At 38.1% G+C, this 24,471-nt stretch overlaps 1 protein-coding gene across 2 annotated transcripts in view; it reads left to right on the top strand.

The window, feature by feature from the left end:
• Positions 1 to 24,471, top strand: part of LAMA4 (laminin subunit alpha 4) — a 116,884-nt gene that overhangs the window by 90,771 nt on the left and 1,642 nt on the right. For both annotated transcript variants that reach the window (XM_081141249.1, XM_081141248.1), the window contains exons 19-37: positions 401 to 574; positions 1,458 to 1,603; positions 2,031 to 2,193; positions 2,999 to 3,132; positions 3,600 to 3,771; positions 6,220 to 6,351; positions 7,460 to 7,602; positions 8,641 to 8,779; positions 9,485 to 9,622; positions 11,267 to 11,400; positions 12,535 to 12,699; positions 13,500 to 13,653; positions 15,582 to 15,769; positions 16,983 to 17,172; positions 17,978 to 18,133; positions 19,378 to 19,537; positions 21,249 to 21,379; positions 22,472 to 22,565; positions 23,052 to 23,171. In XM_081141249.1, coding sequence (XP_080997375.1) covers positions 401 to 574; positions 1,458 to 1,603; positions 2,031 to 2,193; positions 2,999 to 3,132; positions 3,600 to 3,771; positions 6,220 to 6,351; positions 7,460 to 7,602; positions 8,641 to 8,779; positions 9,485 to 9,622; positions 11,267 to 11,400; positions 12,535 to 12,699; positions 13,500 to 13,653; positions 15,582 to 15,769; positions 16,983 to 17,172; positions 17,978 to 18,133; positions 19,378 to 19,537; positions 21,249 to 21,379; positions 22,472 to 22,565; positions 23,052 to 23,171 — 2,833 coding nt within the window. The remainder of the gene's footprint in view (positions 1 to 400; positions 575 to 1,457; positions 1,604 to 2,030; positions 2,194 to 2,998; positions 3,133 to 3,599; positions 3,772 to 6,219; positions 6,352 to 7,459; positions 7,603 to 8,640; positions 8,780 to 9,484; positions 9,623 to 11,266; positions 11,401 to 12,534; positions 12,700 to 13,499; positions 13,654 to 15,581; positions 15,770 to 16,982; positions 17,173 to 17,977; positions 18,134 to 19,377; positions 19,538 to 21,248; positions 21,380 to 22,471; positions 22,566 to 23,051; positions 23,172 to 24,471) is intronic.

Genomic DNA, 24,471 nt, shown 5'->3' with positions numbered 1-24,471 from the left:
GACCCTGGGGAGAAATTCCTATCTGTACTAGTATCTGTGATTAGTTATACTTCTGATCAATTCAATGTTGTTCATCTTATAGGCCTTGTGAATTGTGTAACTGACTAAGTGTCTCTTTAAGCTGCTTCGTTCACCCCAACCAAGTATGTAGTTCATTGTGGAATTCATTTTTATCTTCTTTCTTAGACTTCCTTTGTGGCCCCATTTTAAATTTAAACCTATATTACAATCTGCCGTAAATCCTTCCTCCGATGAGGTGAGGGCGTAAGTAAACAAAGGCGTGGAGGAGAGTAGAGCTCAGAGACCCCACCAGGAAGGAGGGAAGCCCTTGGAGAGCCATGGGAAAGCACTATGGCCATCTCTGCAGCCTACTCTTAATGGAATACTTTTGTCACTCCAGATCCAAGTCTCCATGATGTTTGATGGCCAGTCTGCAGTCGAAGTGCACCCTAAAACCAGTATTGATGACTTAAGAGCCTTCACATCCCTGAGCCTGTACATGAAACCTCCTGTGAAGCAGCCAGAGCTGCCTGGACCTGCAGATCAGTTTGTACTATACCTCGGAAGCAAAAACGTAAGAGAGGTTTTATTTATATTTTTATTTTTGTGTTTTTTATTTTTATTTTACAATTACAGTTTACATTCAATATTATTTTGTATTACTTTCAGGTTTCCAGCATAGTGGTTAGACAGTCATATACTTTATAAAGTGTTCCCCCAATGTTTCCAGTACCTGCCTGGCACCATACAGAGTTAGCACAATATTATTGACTATATTCCCTATGCTGTACTTTACATCCTTGTGACTATTTTGTAACTAGCAATTTGTACTACTTAAAAAGAGGGAATAATAGTAAATGGAAAAATAGATGCTTTTCCTTTACCTTGCAACAAAGCTACCTGTGCCAACAAAATTCCCATTCTGGTAACTTGAAAGGTATAGATCATTTTAGTGCCAAGACTAAAGTAGTGACTTAAAGGCAAGTAATTCCTTCTGTGTGGGATATTTCTGGGCTTGCTTCATATCAGCCTCACACTGCTAACTTTGAGGAGTCGGAATGTAGCATTTCAAAGACCTTCAGAATACAGAAGCCTATCGTGTTTGAAGATGCATTTGTTATTGGCAATTGTTATTGGCAGGCTGCATTACACCCCTGGTTATATAAATAAGGTTAACACACTCCCAGAAGCCATCAAATGTCCACAAGCCTGCAGTTGCTTGCCTCCCTGTTCAGGTGCACTTGGACAAGCCCAGAGGGGCTGCAGAGAGATGCAGCCACAGGGGTCTGGGAAGGAAGACACACTGCCGGTCTAACAAGAGCTTTGGTAGTAATTCAGGCCAGACATACCTGGATTCAGCCAAGCACTGGAATTGTTTATTGTCCTATAAAGAAATGAAAACAAAAGATGATATTCATTCATTTGAATTTTATTTAAGTGACTTCTTTACATTTCAGGCCAAAAAGGAATATATGGGTCTTGCAATCAAAAATGATAACCTGGTATATGTTTATAATTTGGGAACTAAGGATGTAGAGATTCCCCTGGACTCCAAGCCTGTCAGTTCATGGCCTGCTTACTTCAGCATTGTCAAGATTGAAAGGTAAAGTGAATCCATGACACAGGGCTGTGTGCACATTTTATAAGACACACACACACACACGCACACACACGCACACACTGTTGTGAGTAGCACTTTCTTTCCTCTATTCTTCCCCCTTTCTTCCATTATTCCTATACTCCTTCCCATATACCTTAGTGCGAAACAAAAGGTTAGAAACAAACAGTCATCATTTTTAAAAACCAATCTTATTATTACATCTTCTTATCTGGCCAATCCATGAATTAATTCGAGATGGAATGTCTTCTTTCCCTTCCCATTGATTGTTGACATCCTATAAAGGCTAATGAGTGTGATGAAATCAAATCACAGATTCTGTGACAAGGAAACATTAAATTGTGACATTAAAAATATGTATTTTCTATAAATTATCAGGCTACTAAAGAGTAAAAATTCTTTATCTTAACAGGGTAGGAAAACATGGAAAGGTGTTTTTAACAGTCCCAAGTCTGAGTAGCACTGCAGAGGAAAAGTTTATTAAAAAGGGAGAGTTTGCAGGGGATGACTCCTTGTTGGATCTGGACCCTGAGGACACTGTGTTTTATGTTGGCGGCGTGCCTTCAAACTTCAAGGTAAACTCTCCAGCTACATTCTGGCTTATTGCAAATCTATAATGATCATTTTTAAAAATTCGTAAGACCTACAATGATTTCAGGGTGGGACGGAGATCTTGATATTTTAAGACAGAGATTAGCTCAGTGGATAGTAGAATTCTGAACCAGGATCTATAAATCTGGTATATAAATCTGGCCTCTGCTACCTACATTTTCATAGTGTCAAATGTGTTCAAGCTATAGCTAACACTGGAACATCAATTCATTTCATTTTGATATACACATATGTAATGAATATTACCCCCACCTACTGCAGGAGTATCTGTATAGTCTTCGGGTTCACAGATGACAGTTTCAAAAACTTAGTTAACTAATATAAGCATAAGATAAAATATAAAGGAGGGGCTGGGATCTAGGGAGGAGGTGTGAGACCTGATGAAAGTAAATAAAGGAAAGGCCCAAGAAGATAGGGAGTCGATCTAGGATTCAATTCCAGGACTGTTATTTATTAGGTATAGGCACATTATTGAGCCTGAGAATTACTTTCTCTATGTATGAGAACAGGAATAATTACTTCACAGAGCTTGTGTAAGGATTGATTTGGGTCATGAGTTCACTGTCCAATGGACACCTGGCATAGTATGTGCTGAATAAATCCCACCCTCTCTGCTAAGATATGTACAACCAACTCTTTCACGGCTGGAAAGATATCTATACCCGTGGGTAGATCTCCTGGACCTGCTATTTGTTTCATTGCCTGTTCTGTGTCATCGGGATGAAATGTGACCCTGGGACATTTAACTTTGCTTTGTCTGTTGCACAGCTTCCTGCCAGCTTAAACCTGCCTGGCTTCACCGGCTGCCTGGAATTGGCCACTTTGAATAATGATGTGGTCAGCTTGTACAACTTTAAGCACATCTATAATATGGATACCTCCAAATCAGTGCCCTGTGCCAGGTAAGAAAGTGTTGAGAGTACTAAAGACTTTGATAGCCATGCAAGAACAGCGGGTGAGACAAGTGTGGGTCAGTATTCAGGTTCTCAACCTTTCCTTTGGGAAAACCAGTTTGGCAACTTCATACCAGTCATGTCTGCAAAACACTTTTCAGATTTTCTCTAGCACAGATGACCATGCACAATTATAAAAAGTGCAACAGCTTGTTTGCAGCTTTGATTTAGGATTCCAGAGACTGGGGTTTCACTAGAGACTTCTGTTGTCTTGGCACATAGGGTAGAGAAGAAATCCGGTAAAGATAATTTATTTTAACCTGCCTATAAATGCCTTTTTATGTTGCCAGGCAGACATCATGACTTCAGTTAAATACTGGAAGGTCCAAGGAAGATGTCATGAGACGGGTTAACAGGGCCTCACTTGAGAAGCATAGCATTGTAATGTTTATATGATGCCTGCGTTTTTATTTCAGAGATAAGCTCGCCTTCACGCAGAGCCGGGCTGCCAGCTATTTCTTTGATGGCTCTAGTTATGCCGTGGTGAGGGACATCACCCGGAGAGGGAAATTTGGGCAGGTGACTCGCTTTGACATAGAAGTTCGAACACCAGCTGACAATGGACTTGTGCTCCTGATGGTCAATGGAGTGAGTAAAAGCAAGAGTCCTACATTGCCTTGATTTCCTTTACTTTCTCCTATGCGTATTTCTAGGAACATGACAAGGTTGTTTCATGCCATCAAATTGAAGTGTTAGTTTAGAAATCAAAACTGGATTATTTTCTTTAGGGAAGTGATGTCAACAATAAGTAAAAGCAACCCTGAAATGCCTTTCTCTGCACTACTCTTTTGTTTTGGTTTTTGGGGGTTTTTTTTGTACTACTCTTTTGGATGTATAGTAAATATATCCTCTTTAATATACTAAAGGAATTTTGAGGAAAATCAGTGCCAAGATTTAGGAAAAGCAGTGTGTCCAGGGAAATTAAACACTGACTTTTTAAATCATATGCCCTAATCAGTAAAAAAAAAGTTTGCATGTTTACTATATGTGTATGTGTATATATACACATATATACATTTCTTATTTATTAATGATATACCTGTACCATGTATGGCTGTAATACTTAAAACTGGGAATAAAAGACAATTTATATAAAGATAATATTGAATAAAAATAAATGTTATTTTAAAGTAAAGATGAAATCAAATAAAAATATTTTTATTTGTTAATGATACAAAAATTGTTGTTAATAGCAGTGTTGGAGCAATGTAATTAAATATGCTTAAGTAGCCTTGAAAGTCTCATTAAACTCTTTGTGATAGGATGATTTAAAAGTCCTAAGTCCAGTTTATTTCAATGTTAAGTTTTACTGGCTGTTATAACTAGACAAGATACATCATAAAAATAAAACTGTAAAAAGTGGCTTTGCTTACTTGATCATGATGCCATTTTTCAGTCTCATCCACCAACTAGCAAAAGTTGTCTTTGACATTTGTCTGGTACATTTCCAGCTTTCCTGATGTCAGTCTTGCAGGCTAATCAGATATTGTGTCATTATGTACACTGTAACAAAAAGTTTAAGACCATTGGAAATCTTCATTTGAAAGATTTGTAAACAAGTTAGAAATTTCTTCCCAGAAGTTTTTAATAATGCAGATATGAGAGTTTTTACAGGAAGTACACATTCACTGTGTTCATCAACAAGCTCACTTAACAATAGAAAAATTTCCAAACATATTTTTTAAAAACCATCTCTCCATTGTATAACTTTATTTTTAAAAACCTTACTTTCTTATCCATTGTTATAATACAACTTCCTTGAAATGACAGATCAAGTATGTTTGGGTTTTTTTAATAACTAGTAGGTTTCATACTACTCAAAGACATTTGTCATCACAAATAAAGGTCAACAAGTTTAGAGTAACTCATTTTATAAAGAAAAATGTGTAACTGTCTAAACTTGACAATATTTTTAATAATTTGTAGGACATAATCTGCAAATATCTGTCTCAAAATATTGTCCCTCACTACACTTCAATAGAAAGTGATTGAAAATATTCCGTTCTTTAAGTCACCTCACCCATAAATCCATGTAACCAAGCGCACTGCCATAAATTGCAAAAGGCTAAGAGCAAAGAAATGGGTGAGGGGCCACTGCCAGCCTTCAAGTGTGGAACTTCACTCTTAAGGCCTCATATAATGTAGGAATCCTGTGAAAACCCATCCAAAGGACAAAATGAAGGCCCAGTGTCAATCCATGTATTAAATATGAAAAGTTAGCTTCTCTTTCTATTTTAGAGTTTTTAAATGAGTATAAATATAGATATTGCAATATTTTTTTCTATCCCCCAATGGGTTGTTTTCAATATTCTCAGGAATATAAAAAACTTCACTCAGAAAATCACTTTCTGTAAAATAAGGATTTTACATATTAGCTTATTTTTCAAATCCATCGAATTCTTGTATCTATGAACAATCTTCTGAAACAAACAAGCCTGCCCAGTAAATTACTTGAGTGTTACAGTTACTCTGGTTCTCTAACATAATGGGGTCCAAGTGCATAGTAATTTTATATTTATTTTCATAGATCCAGTATGTCAAAATAACAAAGAAACTCCCTTCTTTTTTATATCCATATTTGCTGATAATTATTTAATGTTCTTTTTGACATACCTTGGAATTTAGTTTTAATATCACCAATGCCCCTCTTCAAATGAAATGCAATCACATCTATTGGCTTGTTGCAACTTTTAAAAGTTCCCTACAGAGAAGGTAGTTGAATACATATGGCCTATAATACTCTGTTTTCAAAATTTTTAGAAGGTCAATAAGCTAAACATAAAATTTCATTGATTCATAGAGTAAATTACAAAAACGAGGAGATAGTTGTTTTAAATTGTATATAAATATTTACATTTTGGTATTTTAATATGAAACATAACTGCTGATGTAGTTGTAATTTTAAGAACTTCATGAGACATCCTTAATCTTCAAACAATTTTAGTAATAAAAAATACAATGTTGTTTCTCAAATTCAGCTAACTCTGCACTTTTGTAATAGCAGAGGCTCATCTTATCATTTCCTTCTCTCCACAGAGTATGTTTTTCAGCCTGGAAATGCGCAATGGTTTCCTGCATGTGTTCTATGACTTTGGGTTTAGCAACGGCCCTGTGCATCTTGAAGACACTTTGAAGAAAGCTCAAATTAATGATGCAAAATACCATGAGGTACAAATCATTGCAGTTTGGGTAGTTTTTCTGTTTTATTTGGTTTTGTTTGAATGTAGATCTATTGATCCAATCAGATGTTCAACCAAGATAGGTGGAAAAGTAATTAAACTGAACACCAAAAGACTGACTGAAGGTTTCTCATGTACTTGACTCCAGGAAAACATTTGCTTTAAAAAAATGGATGTTTTTGTCATATTGACATTTCTAAAAAAAAATTCACTGAAAGATTCATTTTAGTTACTTCATTTACCCAAAGGCTCCTGCTATGCTCAATACCTTGATTACAGTGATGTTCCTATAGAATCCTTCTATACATTTGCTGAAAATGCCAGAGTATAGATACACAGCCTTTTTTTTTTTACTTATCCTTTGAGCCCCACTAAATGTAAAAGGAGTAGATATAAGTAAATAGAGAATCTCCTTTTAAATCATTTATCCAGAACTTAGAAAATACTAACACAGATTCCGTATAAAGAGAACCCACAAAGATTGCTCTTTCGTCTTGAAATAGATGTGCAGTATACTGGTAGTATACTTCAGCTATTTTTATTAACAATGACTTTAAATCTACTATTTAATAAAATGTATAAAATGCATAATATCTTTAAAGTTGAACCGAAATGTGGAGAGTAAGAGGCTATGTTTCTCTTTTCAGTTAAAAGTCCATAGCCTTCATGAGGATGATTTGCAATAAAAGATTATTTTAACTATTTCTCTGACTAGCATTTTCACAGACTTATTAAGGCTTTTCACTATGTCACCAAAAAAGAACACCTGGCAACATGCCGTCTAGGGTCCAGAAGGTGCCTGTTTCCCGAATCCCCTCAAAGGGGCCAAATAAATCAATTGGTCTCATGACAGACTTTTCCTGGACTGGCTCCTCTCCACATGGAAATCCTCCTCCAGAAAATGGGAACTTCTGCATTTATAAGCAAGAGTTTTCATGTCTGTGAGTAAGAAAGGAAAATCTATCCCCCATTCTGTGAACAAGCATAAGAACATGGACGTCCAACTGTTTTAATCAGAATAATTAAGATATACTGTAGTAGTAAAAAAATTGATTGTTAAACAGTGATCAAGGCTTACTACATATTATTTCTTCCAGATCTCAATCATTTACCACAATGATAAGAAAATGATTTTGGTAGTTGACAGACGACATGTCAAAAGCATGGACAATGAAAAGATGAAAATACCTTTTACAGACATATACATTGGAGGGGCTCCCCCAGAAGTCTTGCAATCCAGGTAAGTTTTCTTTGTTAAGTGATTGTGTGTTCCTAACAATGTACTGGGCTGAATATTCAGCACCCAGAATAGATCTAGTAAAAGGTGTAAGCTTCTCCACTTGGTACTTCTATACATGTGCACAGGTGTACACACACACATTTAAGCACCTTGGGCCCTCTGCAGCCAGTCCTCGTGACTTCTTTAAATTAGTATTTACTAGATGTGATCTACAGGTTTCTTTGTTTCTGTCTTAATTTAAACTTACTTGAATTCTCAAATAGCATCTGAGGGTATTTGACCAGTTTTGACCTTTAAAGCATTTAAGGCTATCCAAGGGGTTGTGAATTTCGTATAATGAAACATTATTCTAATATATCCAACAATTCACTGTCTCTTATTACAATCAATTCATAGCATCAGAGACCTTTAAGACTGAGAGACAACTTTAGGATATTCCAGTCCGGTGGTTCTCAACCCTGGTTCTCATTTGAATAATCTAGAGAGCTTTTATAAACACCATTGTCCATGACCACTCCCCAGAAATTATGAAAGCTCTGAGATAAGGCCACAGTATAATATTTTTTTAAAAAAACCTTCCCTAACACCTACCCAATAACATGTTCTTGGACACTCCTATATACCAGGAATGGTAACAGGTAATAAGATTACAGTGCTGAGAAAAACCCCATCCCTGATCTCAAAGATAAAGGATTTCTTACTTTCCTAAGGATCCTAAGGCCCACATTCACAGAAGCCTTAGTTGATTACAGTGTGTTGCAAATAAAGCCAAGAAAATAAGTTTACCACCCAAGTGGATTAGTGGAAGGCTGAAGACTGGGTTTTCCTCCTAACTTACCAATTGTGACATAAGAAATTAGTGCTTCTTAGTTTACTTTTATAGCTTACACCATGTGAAATTGCCAAGAATTGACCAGTTTTGACCTTTAAATAAGTCAGTTATAAATGATTATAAATAAAATTAAATTGCATATCCTACATATGTAGGATGGCATCATCATCACGGCTCTATCAGTGAGGACTAATTTTCTTTCCCAGGACTCTAAGGGCACATCTTCCCCTAGATATCAACTTCAGAGGATGCATGAAGGGTTTCCAGTTCCAAAAGAAAGATTTCAATTTATTAGAGCAGACAGAAACCCTGGGAGTTGGTTATGGATGCCCAGAAGACTCTCTTGTAAGTACCAATCAATCAAAAGCTTTTTAATAAGAAGAAATAATAAATAAGACACGAAACTTATCACTCTCAAAAGCTGTAAAGCTCTTTTCAGCTTCTTTGGAATTCTAGATATACCTTGGGCTCTTTCCTGCCACCAGCAAAAAGAATCACTAAGCCAGGAAGGCTAGTGGGGCTGCTCTGTGACTTCTCCAGTTGCCTCAGTTTCTCATGAGGGGGGCTTCCAAAGCCCAGGGCGGCTGTGTGAGCGCCGTTATTACTCAGGGTAGTGGACGGGAAGAAGCTGATGCCCCACCTGTTAGAGGCACACAGAAGGCAGGCTAACGCGCCAGAATTCCAGTATGAACCAGAAGTTTTAAAAAAACTATTGCCCTGGCCGGTTTGGCCCAGAGGTTAGAGCATCGAACCAGTGAACTGAAGGGTCCTGGGTTCAGTTCCAGCCAAGGGCACGTACCTTGGTTGCAGGCTTGATCCCTGGCCCAGGTCAGGGCTCCTTCAGGAGGCAACCAATCGATGTTTCTCTCTCTTTCTCTCTCTCTCCCTTCCATGCTCTCTGAAAAGCAATGGGAAAAATATCCTCGGGTGAGGATTGAAAAACAACACTATTAATACAGAAACTAGCAGACAAGGCTTTTGGTATGTGAGAAATTCTTTTAAGCATTTGATAATTATCACAAGCACTAAGTTCACTTTTTTGGCACACAGATATCTCGCAGAGCATATTTCAATGGGCAGAGTTTCATTGCTTCAACTCAGAAAATATCTTTCTTTGATGGCTTTGAAGGAGGCTTTAATTTCCAAACATTACAGCCAAATGGGTTACTATTCTATTATGCTTCAGGGGTAAGTATTTGTTTTTTCCTGAGGGAACTTCTTTGTGATAATTGTTTTGTCTATTACAAACAGCTTTAAGCACGTTAATAGTGATTTTCTATTTAGACTCCTTCTGACAAACATGTACACACACAGAATGCTCCATTTCAGACACATTATAAAATATTATATATATTGTACATCAGGGGTTCTTAACCTGGGATTCATAGACCCACTCCTCAGGGGTTCATGAGAAGAATTCAGAAGGTCTGTAGACTTGGGTGGGGAAAAATTACATCTTTATTTTCTCTAACTAAAATTTAGCATTTTCTTCCATTGTAAATGTTGGAAACAAATCACAATAATATTAACAGGACCTGTAACTTTTTCATTAATAGAAATCAGAAGTATTTTTCATTTCATGTTTAAGTTGTCACAGATATTTCAAAATATTATTTTTGTTCATTGCTACTTCTAAATTAGTTATTAGATCTGCTACTAGATTTTATTATTTAATGCCTTAATAAAGATGTACATATATTACTATATCACAGATTTATTGTTTTAATATTTTGAAACTGTGTTTCAATGTAATTGGTTTCCTTTGTGTTACAATACATTTTGTTCTATGCATATTAAAACATTATTTTACAAAGGGGCCCATATGTATCACCAAACTGCCAAAGGAGTCCAGAGCACAGAAAATGTTAAGAACCACTGTATGTTAATAACAAACGTATGTGATTTAATTTATAAAATAGTAAAAAGAACATACTTCTCTCTTTTTGCATTTGTAAAACATTTGCAGAACACTCGAGCTCAACTTAAAGATATATTATTTCAAGAATAAAATAAGATCTGTAGAGGTATAGTGACCCTAAGATTCAACTGATTTATCTCTGAAAAGGTCATCACCAAACAGATACACTGATGGGCCAGGTCATAATATAATTGATGACAGCAGCTTTCACTTTTCATACTTATTACTTTGTATTACCACATTTATATTGAATTGAATTTAAATCAGTAGCATCTGTGAGAATTTAAAGCACTTGGTAAAACCTCTGTCACCTAACCTGCCTCAGATTACCATGGTTAATTAAATAGCACTTTTGGCCCCCAAAAAGTAATTGTGTGCTGGGCTTTCTGTAGAGTTTGCTGCCCATATAAGGGAAGAGAAGCATGATTATCATTTCGACAATATTTTAAGACAATAAACAAATTCAGAAAAAGAAATATTAACCTGGTGCCTTTTTTTTTTTAATTTCTCTTTTGCCTCTATAGATGAAAAGTGAAATGTTTAAAAGGCCAAACTAGCAAATTAACTTTTGCCTGGTCAGCTAGCCACATCCCCAAGATTAAAATATTGCCTCTTCCAAAGGGATTAGAACTGAAACATGACGGAGCAGGCAACTCTCAACATGACGAAGTCATGAGAAATTTTTAGTTCTAAATACAGGAGATGTCTTTTTCCATTGAACTGTGTCTGATTTTACAGGCAGCACTAATCAAGCAATCAAGCATTTTGTTTTTATTTTTCATAGAAAGTATTTTAGAAGCGAACTTCCTTCACCCTGGGTGTTCCTTCAGGCAATAGCATGAAGCAAACGTTGAAAACATGTTCGCCTGTTGGAAACCTGGCTCCCCACTTAAAGCCCTGCGCTTGCGTTTCAGTCGGACGTGTTCTCCGTGTCGCTGGCGAACGGCACCGTGCTCCTGAGCGTGCGGGGAACCCGGGTGCAGTCGGCAGACAAGCGCTACGACGACGGGCTGCCGCACTTCGTCATCGCCTCTGTCTCGGCCGCCAGGTACAGCTCCTCGCTGCACACGCTTCCCGCGCCAAGGCTTTCTCTGTAGGGCACGACTCTGTCAGATGGCCACTGTGAATAATAGGCTATTCTAGTACTTTTCTAATGTTTAAAAAAATGATGAAAGGAGCTGCTTACCGCCTTTAAAAAAAAATTGCTCTTAATTTTCAAGACATGAAAAATAAGTCACTATGCAATTACGTAACAAAAATATAAATCACCCCCTCCTGGTAAAAATAGTTCCAGAGACATGGAAACATGGAAGAGACTGACAGGTCTCAGAGGGATGTGGGAGATTAAGCGAAGAACTTATATGTATATATGTGTAGCCCAAGGACACAGACAATAGTGTGGTTAAGGCCTGGCAAGGGTGGGGGGGGTACACAAAGGGGAAAATGGGGGACATCTATACTCTCAACAATGAAAATAAATTAAAAACCAAAAACAAGAACCATGGGCTATAATCTCCTTGAGGGAAGTTCCTGAACATAGTACTTACTCAGTGGAGGGCAGTGTTTTGCCCACAGAAGGAGCTCAGCAAATGTTGGTTTCATTTAGTTTTAAATTTGGCAATTGAGAATGCCACATTTATGGCCACATTTTAAAATCTCCAACTTTATTTTTAAAATATGTAATACTGAGTTTCTTTTCCGTAATGAGAAGCTTCCTGGGATAAGACATGGCCCTCTGTTGTAGACTGCTCCTAGTCCATGCCACTTCCGTGGAGCCCTCCCATCACATGAAACATTAATAGGCCTTTTCTGGGCTCCATTCCAATCAGGATCAAAACCATTCACTGTGCTTTGCAATGAAAATGATCTCCCACAAACATGTTTAAATGATCACCATGAGGAAGGTATGTCCTGTTTTTTTCCCACCAAAAACAAAAAAGAAACCAATGCTGATGACTAGCCATCTTAACTTCTTGCTTTTAAAGTCCAGTCATGGTTTGGAGGGTCTTTTTTGTATGGAAACATTCAATTGTTTTATCCTAGGCCTCGTAAAGAGTCTAGAAAATCATTGTCTATTAACCAGATGTCCCCTTCCAATTCCCTGAGAAAACCTGCAACCTGGAATGGAACTCAAGGTAGAATGATAGCTGTGTGGTGTGTAAAGAAGCTTTTTCCTTTGCAGATATGAACTGATAGTAGATAAAAGCAGACTTGGGAGTAAGAACCCTACCAAAGGGAAAGCGGAACACACACAAGCAGATGAAAAGAAGTTTTACTTCGGTGGCTCACCCATCAGTCCCCAGTATGCTAATTTCACCGGCTGTATAAGTAATGCCTACTTTACCAGGTATAATATTTTTATTTTTTATAAACCTGCATGGTTGATAAAGAAGATCGTCAATAATGAACATATTTGCTTTATTAAAAACAGAACTATGAAATTTACCAGAGGCGTTAGGTAGTAATTAGAAGCTTGCATGTGCTTGAGCAACTGACATACTTAGGTTTGTAATTAGATTTTCTTGCCCTTTAATTTCTGTATGACTTTGGCAAAGTAAGCCTTTGTTTCTTCACCTGAAAAATGCAGATAATAATAGTGCCTGCCTGGTAGGCTTGTTATGAGGATTAAATGAGATAATGTGCTTAAAGCACCTGGCATACGGCAAGCTATAAATATTAGATGTGATTATTTCTGTACTTCTTATTAATGATATAGCTCAGAGCCACATACCCAAATCCTTGTTAGAGGTTTAACAAAGTGTTCTTAATTTAATGCATGACTTTAAACAAAGCCGTTAATCTAGGTCCTTAACAAAGACAATGGGGGCTGCCTGAGTGCCGAGCAAGCAAGATTAAGCACTGCAGAGGCCCCAGTGACGCGGAGTGTGGTGAGGGAGACAATGTTCATCTGTCAGGATGTCCTGGTACCAGGCACAGTTATTAATTCATTGGTTAAATGATCATTTAAAGGATTCTGATTAAGATAGTGGTTGATGGATAAAGACCATCACACACACACACACACACACACACACACACACACACACACAAAAGTGTTTAATTGCTCAAGTTCTCTGACTTCCAGTTTTCATCATGTAATTCTAAACAGCATTTTTAAGGCTCCTTTCCCCTTTGTTCCAAATGTAGGGTGGGCAGAGACGTGGAGGTCGAAGATTTCCAGCGGTACTCTGAAAAGGTCCACACTTCTCTGTACGAGTGTCCCATCGAGTCTTCGCCGTTGTTGCTCCTTCACAAAAAAGGAAAAAATTCCTCAAAGCCTAAAACGAGTCAGAATAGAAAGGTAAAAGAGAATGCTGTGCCAGGCCCCCAGCTGCCCTTATTCCACACACACAACTTTGGACACTGATGCTTTATAGAATTTACTGTCATTTGCGACTGTACATGTGAAAGATAAGATTCCTGTAGTAGCAGATATTCCAGTTCACCAGCTTTGTTGCGTCAATTCTTGTTCCTAAAGAAACAGTTGGAATCAGCTTTTACTCATACTTACAACTACTTTTCAACAGCATGGTTAAAAATGTTCCATACTTAGAATTTGTATATATCACATTATTAGTACTGTGACTTTCAAGTATCATTTGCTTTTGTGTAACAATCTCAGGCTTTGGTCACAATCATGGAAATTATTAAAGTTTCTGATCGTACCCTTGTCTCCCCCTCTTCCCTTGACCTTCATGTCAGCCACTCACATGTACCATGATTTGTGGCATCAACTGAGAAGATACTTTCCCAATTAAATTTGAAAACATAAAAATTACAACAAATTTTCAGGCTGGAACATAGGTGGTAAGACAGGTACTCATACATTCATGCAGAAATTTAAAATCACTTCTACCTTTTTGGAAAGTAATTTGCTTTGACTCAGTAATTCTGGCCAACTACTCCCTTCTCTGAGAACTGATTCCCTACCTACCGGGGAGTCCCAGTGTTTTAGGTTATGTGACCTCATCTACCTTGACATAGATGATTGGATCAGGATAGATCATGTCAACTAAGCTGGGTCATCATGTTCTCTTCTTGGAAACTCAGAATGCAGAGAGACTAGTCTGGGCTGGTCATTGATAGAAAACATTTAAACCTACGAGCTCTGGGTTAATCATGCGCAGAGAAAGCAAGCCGCACAAACTAGAAAGAGAAAAGGCAGAAAGCTGTCCTGCATAGAAAGAATGAGAGCAGACACTCTGAGAAAAACAAAGCTGAGATAACAGACTTCCAGAAAAGGAATGCCTCGGTTCTTTCCAACTTTCGAATTCCTATTCTTGCCTCTGGTAGGAGCCCACTATTCTATTTTCTCTTGGATTGTGTTCTTAAGAGACCCCCATAGCCTTATAACACATTGCCCTCTTTTTTTTTTAAATATATTTTAGTGATTTCAGAGAGAGGAAGGGAGAGGGAGAGAGAGAAACCTCAATGATGAGAGTCATTGATCGGCTGCCTCCTGCACGCCCCCCACTAAGGATCGAGTTCACAACCCAGGCATGTGCCTTGACCGGGAATCGAACTTTGATCTCCTGGATCCTAGGTCCATGCTCAACTGCTGAGCCACGCCGGCTGGCCGTGAAACATTGCCCTCTTTTTCTTTAGTAACTTACCTAGTTTGTCTGTTATCTGAAACAAAATAATCTTGCCAAATTGAAATTGGTATCACCAGTTGGACTGCAACTAATAGACCCTCAGAGAAATAAATTCCATTGATAAAGTCAGAGCCTAATGGGGTTCGAGTCACCTCACACATAGCCATTTAGGAAAATAAATGAAGTGTCTGTGTTATATGGTAATAGAGTAATTGGTTAAATTATAACTTTTCTTTTTTTATTATCATTAATATTCAGAGCATATATCCACAGAGAATTTATAGTATTTGGTTGCCAAATGTAAAGATATCAGAGCTTTTTAATCTTTGTAGGAGTCAAGAGACAGATCTTGGTCCATATATGCCCACACTGAAGCAGAGGATGGCAGGGCTGATAGACTGAGACTGGCAGGTCCAGTAACCCCTGCTTTGCTGAGCCCCTGTAGTCTAGTTCACTGTTGCTCTCTTCCCATTTGCTTGCGGTGGTAAACATAAGTAACCATTTCATTAATGGGAAATGCACAAATCGTACACATTTTAATTATTTTATTGTTGTTAAGAAAATAACAAATGAGTTTTTGCTACTAGTATGTCACTTTTATCCCTTAATATTATTTCTTTTCTTATTCTTATAGGGAGAGAAAAATAAAGATGCACCTTCAAGGGATCCTGTTGGCCTGAAATTCCTAGAGAGGAATGCGCCCAAAGACTCTCACTGCCACCTTTCCAACAGCCCGAGAGCCATAGAGCACGCCTATCAGTACGGAGGGACAGCCAACAGCCGCCAAGAGTTTGAACACTTAAAAGAAGATTTTGGTGAAAAGTAAAGTAACACACTACACTATCCCTCCGGAGACAGTACAATGACTAGGCTTCATCCTTGCTTGCATATTTGTATTTTCAGTATCTTTCCTGATTAACCTTCCAGCAGGTCAGAAGCATCCCACTTACAATCTGAAAATAACTTGTACGGGGGAGGGAAGGTGGTATCAAGGTCAGACGGGTCCTTGAAATTCGCCCCTTCTTCCCCTCTTTATTGTCTGGTCTTTTTGGAAAGACAGAAAACTCCTCAGAGAATGCTGTTTTATACACCTTACATTTGGGAAGAAAGTCACAGAGAATGTAATTTATTGGGAAGTATAAATCATGAGCTATTTAGTATTTATTTTGATGATAAAAAATATGATTAAAGTGGCACAGAGAGAAAAGATCGTAGGAAAAAGATAATAATCTCTGTTGGCCCTCAAGCTATTTCTGAAGCTCCTCATCTCTTCCTGGTATTTCACAAATCTTCAGGTTGTTTAGAATTATTAAAGACTTCTTTAGTGTTAGCACCCAAATATTCTTATATAGGTCTTATATAGCTCTATCAAACACTTAGACAGGCAGTGCATTCAATAAGAAACCCCTCATACCTTCTAACTTGCTATTTGTCTAATAGGCAAAATCAGCATTTTGTATTCTTCAGGAATAATTTAGAAGTTAGCCTAATAAATATATCTTAGCTATGGCCTGGAGCTAAATTTCTAGAATGTTTTCATGCCTACACACTTTGGTGGCTGCATTTAACATGTGACAGCCATTGAATAATTTTTATTGGGGAAAACAACTGAATACACATTTTAGATAGTACACAAATCATATTGTCTCTATGCAAATTTCCATATACATATTAATCACTCACTAGTATTTTGTCCCACATGGAAAAGCTTCCTTAACATATAGATTTGCTAAACTAATTGCAACCACATTTTTAAAGCAAGACATGATATCATCTTTAACGGAAACAGCACTTCCTTACATGGGGACTGTACCTCTGCTGTATAAGGAAACAGAGGGTTTACATTTTTGCACCAGCAGCGCTTACCCAGTATTCATTAATAATGCTGAGGGGTCCCTGGGAGTACTGCTGCTTGGGAGTATACAGAACGGCTACTTATTTCTTATTTATTTTCCCTCACCGTGTATTGCTTTCGGAAGTTAGAGCTCACCCTCAGTCTCATTTTACAGGTAACCTTTTTCTTTTCTTTGACCAGATCTCAGTTTTCCATTCGCCTGAAAACTCGTTCCTCCCATGGGATGATTTTCTATGTCTCAGATCAAGAAGAAAACGACTTCATGACTCTATTCTTAGCCCACGGCCGCTTGGTTTTCATGTTTAATGTTGGCCACAAGAAACTGAAGGTTAGAAGCCAGGAGAAATATAACGATGGACTGTGGCATGACGTAAGTTGAAGGCAGAGAATATTATTATCAGCAAATATGCACCACTGGCAAATGGACTGACACTAATGCCCTACTATTGGTTTCTCTAGAACCTTCTATTTTTAAATTGTTTCCGTATGCTCAGAGTTTGATTTCAAAAATCTTTATCAAATTTCTTTTGAAAATCCTGAAGCACACTATTTTAAAAGAGATACAGGCTGAGTGTTTTGTTTTGTTTTGTTTTTTTGACAGATCAACTTTTTTTTAATGCAATTATTTTAACCAGAGAATCAATGGCCAACACAAACTGAAGTTGGTTTCTAAAGATTTCTCACTTTTTTTTTCCCTACTACCTATCTAATGTTCTAAATTTTCAACAATAATTGCTGAATGTCATTTTTGGACTAAGCTATGGAAGATACAAAGTGAGGAGTCTATCTGTTAGGAAGACAGGATATAACAGGGAGAACTACCCAAATATTGAAGCAAGTCAGTGTGTATGCAATGGAAAGAGTAAGCAGTGTAAGCTGCCTTAAAATAAGTTACAATAAACTTAGGAGACAGCATGTGGACTGGCCAACTGGGGAGAGCTTCATCGAGAACATCGCTAAATATGAGCTGCATTCAGAAGTTAAGCCTGTAACTTTCAACCGAGCTTTAAAGAAAAGACAAACTCCTGACCTTCAGAGAAGGGCTACTTTTTCTAAAGAACTTCTACAGGTTTTCCTTAGTATTGCAATAGTGAAGTTGGGAGGAGAGGCAACATAGCCTTTCCCCTCATCTTGGGATGAACTTGAGATGTTCAATTTTCCTTCTCTCCACCCAGGTGATATTTATTCGGGAAAGGAGCAGTGGCCGACTGGTCATTGATGGTCTTCGAGTCCTCGAAGAAAGTCTTCCTCCTACTAGAGCTGCCTGGAAAATCAAAGGTCCTATTTACTTGGGAGGTGTGGCTCCTGGGAGAGCTGTGAAAAACGTCCAGGTAAACCAGGTTGTGACTGGGTAGAGCCTTTCACCTTCAGAGTTGGAAGATCGTTTAATCCAGCCCTCATGTTATGATTAAGACACTAGCCAGAGTGAAACTGTAGTTCGGCTGGAGATGGGATGTCAAAGTGGGTGTTGTCCTATGGGATGTCTGTCCGCCCCATGGCATTACAAAGTCAGGAGTGATCTTTCCATTCTTAGGTAGAAGTCAGATGAAAAGTTTCAGAAATATAAATTGTCATGAAAATTTATGTCTCAAGAAAATGCTTATTCATTCAGCAAGTACCCATACTTTTAGTGTAAAAAAAAAAGAAAGTCATTCAATTATGCAGTATTGACTGAAAAAAACCTTTCAGGCAGTTATGTAAACTATGGTCTCATTTTTGTTTCTTACACACACACACACACACACACACACACACAGTTTGTAAGTGTGCAAGGAAATATGGTTACCCCTGGGGAGAAGTGAGGGTCTAGTAAATAACATGTTATTTTTATAATTTAAAAGTTTAAAATATTATACTTTTTAAAAACCATTTAGCAATAAAGGGAATGCATTAAAGGACTACATTTTCTTACGTAAACATAGATTTGACTTTAACACAGAGTTAATACATTTCTAAGATTCATTAACATATGTGGATAAAGCAAAAAAGAGGAGGAGAGGTTCATGTTTAATTATATTTTAGTTAAGTAGCCCCAATTTTACAACAGCCTATTTAAATGATTTCAAAAGCAGTGTGAAATCAATTATCTTCATGGCCCAAGTGTCATGTCCTGTGGTATGATAAATATTCAACCACAAAAACAGCTAATGAAGCCAGAGATGCAAGCTTTCTGCTATTTGTTTAACCACGGTAGATTTAATAAGAACTATGCTCGTGGTTATCAGCACTAGGTGATCTTGGACATAGCTATCATTCCTGAAGAAAAACAAACTAGAATATTTCTAATATTTAGTTTGAGAACCACACTTGCACTTTTGGTCACGGTGTATGTAAAAATTTTCATAGCGTGACTGCTTGTAGGCTGACATTTTCAAGCAAAATTCCAACTTCAAACAACTAGTTAGAAAGCAACTATCTGGAAAACTATTCATCACTCAGATAGCTAAGATAAATAAGGAATTACGTGGCTTCCCTCAAGACTCAAATTCCTTCATCTTGATTCCCTGTGGTGCATCCGTGTGTGCTGAGAAAAATGGAAGAAATGTCTTCTTAAAGAAATGTCTTCTTCTCTCAGATAAACTCAGTCTACAGTTTCAGTGGCTGCCTCGGTGACCTCCAGCTCAACGGGGCCTCCATCCCCTCTGCGTCCCAGACCTTTAGCGTGACCCCTTGTTTTGAAGGTCCAACGGAAACAGGAACATACTTCTCAACAGGAGGAGGTTATGCAGTCCTAGGTAACAGTGACTTATGTTGAAAACAAGAATCGTGAAATACTTCTTTCCAAAGGGGGCTAACTGGCACACTGGGGCCCAGAGGTAAAATATCAGAGTGCCAGGCTCACTTGGCCCCAGAAAACTTGGCCTCTTTCCACAAGGACCACTTTCCCCCTTCCTACCACACCAGGCCAGACACTGTGCCCATCCCTGCTTGCTTTCCCCAACCAGACCTTCTCCACAGCTGCCAAACCTCTGGATCTAGACCGTCTTGGCTCCTTCAGGATTTCCCGTGCTGCTCTGTGGTCTGATCCATGTCAGCTCTTGGCCACCTTGTCCTCTAGGTCTTCCTCTGCTCCCTCATAGCACAACCCATTGTTCCCAATAAAATAAAATAAAAGCTCCACTTCCTCCCCTTGCCCTGCAACGCCAGCAGACAATGCTAGCCTTCAGAAATTTTATTTCTGAATTTTTATTCTCTTTATCATTCAACAGTTTTTATTGTGTGCCTCTCTGGTATGACAGTTCCTCTGCCAGGTGACAGAACATAATAGTTTTAAAAATAAATAGAAGCTTAACGGGCTACACACAATCACCATCTAATACATTCCAACAAACATCCTTTGGCACAACCATTAGGTGTGAGCACCAGGGTAGGTGTTGGCAAAGAGGATGGGAAGAAGGTATAAACCGCTTTCCATGTCCCCGCTCTCAAGGCCCTTAGGTACTTTGTGCACCCGACCAAAGGCATCCAGTGCAGCCAGGTACATCTCGTTAGCCACCACCCAGCCCAGTAGAAGAACCAGAGGGAATATTTCCTCTCTGTCTAGCTCATGATTTTACTTTCTTCTCCTTTTTCCTACTAAAACATCTACACTCACACTTCTCAGCCCTTCATTAGATTTCAGTGATAAGAACCCCGAGACATGGACAGCTTAAAATGCATAGCAACCTGCACAATTTATGCTCCCCATAAACATTAACTAGTAATAGCACGAAAAATTAAGAAGCGATTTATAAAAGACACATCAAGTGAACATGATTAAGATGCCCCAGTTTGCAATGTGTCCTTGGAGTGAACACAGCTATTCTCAAGAAGAATTCATTTTCTTTCATCACCCCAATAGCAGTTCCTAACTGCTTTTGCTGACCTCACTTCCTCTTTCCTACGAAATGCTCTGCAGCACGGGCATCAGTTATTTATTATTTGTTTAAGAATTGCTTTACGATACACATCTGATCTAGTCAGCTTTATTGTTCAGTGAATTCAGAATAAAGTCTCGATTCCACACTTGCACACTAGAGCCCTTCCACGGTCACCATGCCGCCTCCTCCCCTTACCGGGGACAATCCAGCCGCACTGGCCTGCACAGTGCTCTCCAAACATCCCAGCCTCTGTACCTGCTGTACCCTTTCCTCCTCTCTCACTTGGGAAACATTAAATGGCCTTGCTAGTTGGAATCAATTCCTCCTCCCCTGAGCTCCCACAGCCATAGCGTATTTTCAGCATGCTGTTCCCACCCCACACCCCACAAGAGCGATGTGCTAGTGTCTGTCTCCCACAGAGCTTTCCATAGTGGGTTTGACATGGAAAGTGCCACTTTCTACTTATCTATTGAAAAGGGTGTCATACTTTCAAACACAGATACAAAAATATATCATTACAAAATCACACCACAGTTACAAAATGTGGGTTGCTGTTCTTGAGACCTACTAGTATTTCTCTCCACAGATGAGTCTTTCAACATAGGACTGAAGTTCGAGATTGCATTCGAGGTCCGTCCCAGAAGCAGTTCTGGAACCCTTGTTCACGGTCACAGTGTCAATGGGGAGTACCTGAATGTTCACATGAAAAATGGGCAGGTACTGTGTTAAAAATTGTTTTAACAGTCTGTCTCCTATTACCTTGGACTCTAGATCTAAAGCAGATTTATTTTACAGAATGATTTCATCAATCTTTCCTAACTGGGAGGAAAGAAAAAAAGCAGGGAAGCTATCATGTGAAATTTAGATGCAGGCAATATTTATATTCAAATTTACATGCTGGGAATTGTTTTGATTAGAACAAAGAGCCAAGAAAATGTGGCACAGATTTTTAAAAAGATCATCAACAATAACCACATAATTGAAGGGTTTTAACAGAAGAATTGGACTTTTTTTTTTTTTTTTTTTTACAATAACTGGAAACAGCAAACATACCCAAGTATCAAAACCAGCAAACACTAAAATACTTATCTATAATCTATGTATACAAGATGTGTATATACATACATATATTATGTTCAAAGCTACAAACTTAAAAAATTGTTGTAATTAAGCACAACTTTCATTCTAAAATATACTAAAGAACATTCATGAGATTATTCAAATATAAGAAAAAGCAACATATTTTTATTGGTGTCCCTAACTTGATATATAACTGATTTTTATTTGAGTTCTGACACATCCTGTTTAAGTCATATAATAATAAAATGAATCTTTATATGGTACTTACTATGTGTGAAGTACTATTCTAAATGTTCTATATGGATTAAATCATTTAATCCCCCGGTAGCTCTGTGAGGTAGGTATTATCATCACCATCCCTGTTTGACAAATGAGCAAGCAGGCACAAAGTAAGTGGGAGCACTGGGATCCGAACCCAGGCAGTCTGGCTCCAGAGTCCATGCTCTTCATTAATACCGTAACCACTTTGTCAAGCATCTTTACAAATTAAAGGACTTCATTCTGTTATCTTATTTCTCCTTCCCATCTCTCCTGTCATTTTGTTCTCTCTCCTTCCATCATTCAGTTTAAAGTATTTCTTAGCCTGCTGCAGAGCGACCCCTTGTGTTCAAATTGCAAAGCATCTATAGATGTTTGTGAGAGTATTGCTTCCCTATGAGTTATTTAGGAAATTTAGTCTTATCATGATGAGGAGAAATTAAGATATATATTGTGCCCGGTCTTTTGCAGGTCATAGTGAAAGTCAACAATGGCATTAGAGACTTTTCCACCTCAGTAACACCCAAGCAGAGTCTCTGTGATGGCAGATGGCACAGGATTACAGGTGAGAAGAGCTGTGTGTCCTGGGTTTCCTTATAAAGTGAGTCTACACACCCGCCTGTGGGATGATGCTTGGCAGAGCTTAGACTATAACTTACGAGACGGAATAAATGATAAATGAGAGTCTAGAAGTAGCCAAGAGGAGAATCAAATGTTACTGTACTAAAATGTGTATATTGAATCCACATGTATTTGAAAATATGAATGCTGCCAAAATTTGGGGAGTTATTTAAATAATGCATCACTTATGGAGAAAAAATGTGGCAATATTTTAAGTATTCTTAAATATTTATATGAAAAGAGTATTTTAAATATCCTCCCTTTCAAAGGAAAATATCACAATGATTGTTTGGTTAGACACTGACATTTCAATGATGTAGAAGAAAGTGTGGATTTATTCTGAATTAAAGCCATTGCTGTGATAAATTAGTTCTTGTGAAAATGAATCACTCCGTTGCCACCTATGACCAGTCTTTGCCCTGTATTTTAGTTATTAGAGATTCCAATGTGGTTCAGCTGGATGTAGACTCTGAAGTGAACCATGTGGTTGGACCCCTGAATCCAAAACCAGTTGATCACAGGGAGCCTGTGTTTGTTGGAGGTGTTCCAGGTAAGAATTGTTTAAAAAGGACAAGTTCCAAATCAAAAAAACAGTAAGTTCTCATCATTGTTGTTATATATTAAGAATGAGCCATGTGCTTTCACAATTCACCTAATAACTCTAAGGATTTCATAAACAATGTCCTTTCATAAGAAAAAGTATACTGACAACTGTGACTCCCCACACCAGGGTCACAACAAAGTAACACCTAAGAACCGGACCCCAGCGTTCTCACCAGTAGATACATATTGCTTTCCCTCTGCCTCACCTGCTTGTGTATTGTTCCCTTTACAGTGCCTCTTCACCTACACACAGTGAAACACCCTTTTATCACGACACAAAGAAACCTCAGTTTCTAATACTGCTCTAGGATCCAAGAACCTTGGAAGACTAAAAGTTTGCTGATTGCCTTGCTTGCTTAGTAGGAAAGAAGAGAATACGTGGCTCTTCCTGTCCAGGATTAGGCTCAATTTCACAAAAAGCTGCAGACCCTAAGTTCTGTTGTTCCTATGTAGTGACATTTCCTAAGGGAGGTTCCCAGCTGCAGTTCCATAAACATCATCAGTAACATCGCCACTGTCATCTCCCAGGAATGGTGAATCATCCAGGATGGTGTGAGGACGACTCTTATGAACGTCCCACAATTGTTTTAAACCTCGGAAGTAGGGACCATGATCTTTTACTGAATGTGTTCGTTTTCACATATTTCACCAACTTGGAAAAACCAAATGCTATGTAGCTGGAGAGGATATAAGAAAATAACCAACTTTTACATCTGGAATTTGGTGGGGAGTTTAAGGGAAAAAACATGATTTTTCTTTGCCTCCTAACTAGATTATTTCAGACTGACCCTATATGAACTGAACTCTCTTAGAATCCCAACCAGTTCTTCTATACCACATGGGACCCTGGTGACATTATTTTTATTAATAAAAAGTTAATGCATTAAAATTCAATGAACTATACACTGAAATAAGTCAGCTTAACTGTATGATAATTTAAAAATCAAAATTAGAAAAAAAAATTTGTTAACGTAGTTCACATGCATACACGCACACACAAACCTGACCGCTCAGGTACTAAAAGTCCTGCATTATTCTGTATATAGCCAAGCTTTCAACCTGAGGAATGTTCACTCTTAAAATCGTGTGTTGATTTTATTAATCAATTACCTTAGCGTTCTGGAGCACTTTATTGTTATTACCTACAGTAGATTGTGTCGTGAATTATGCACACCATAACTTCTGTATGAATTATTTCCTCTAGATGATGTCCCCCAAGAACTAAAAGGCAGTAGGCTTGGGCAGAA

This window comes from Miniopterus schreibersii (genome assembly GCF_964146895.1).
Source record: "Miniopterus schreibersii genome assembly, chromosome: 6".
Classification (NCBI taxonomy): Eukaryota; Metazoa; Chordata; class Mammalia; order Chiroptera; family Miniopteridae; genus Miniopterus; species Miniopterus schreibersii.
Note: the sequence above shows the minus strand (reverse complement) of the source record. Positions and strands in the feature narration are given on the sequence as shown.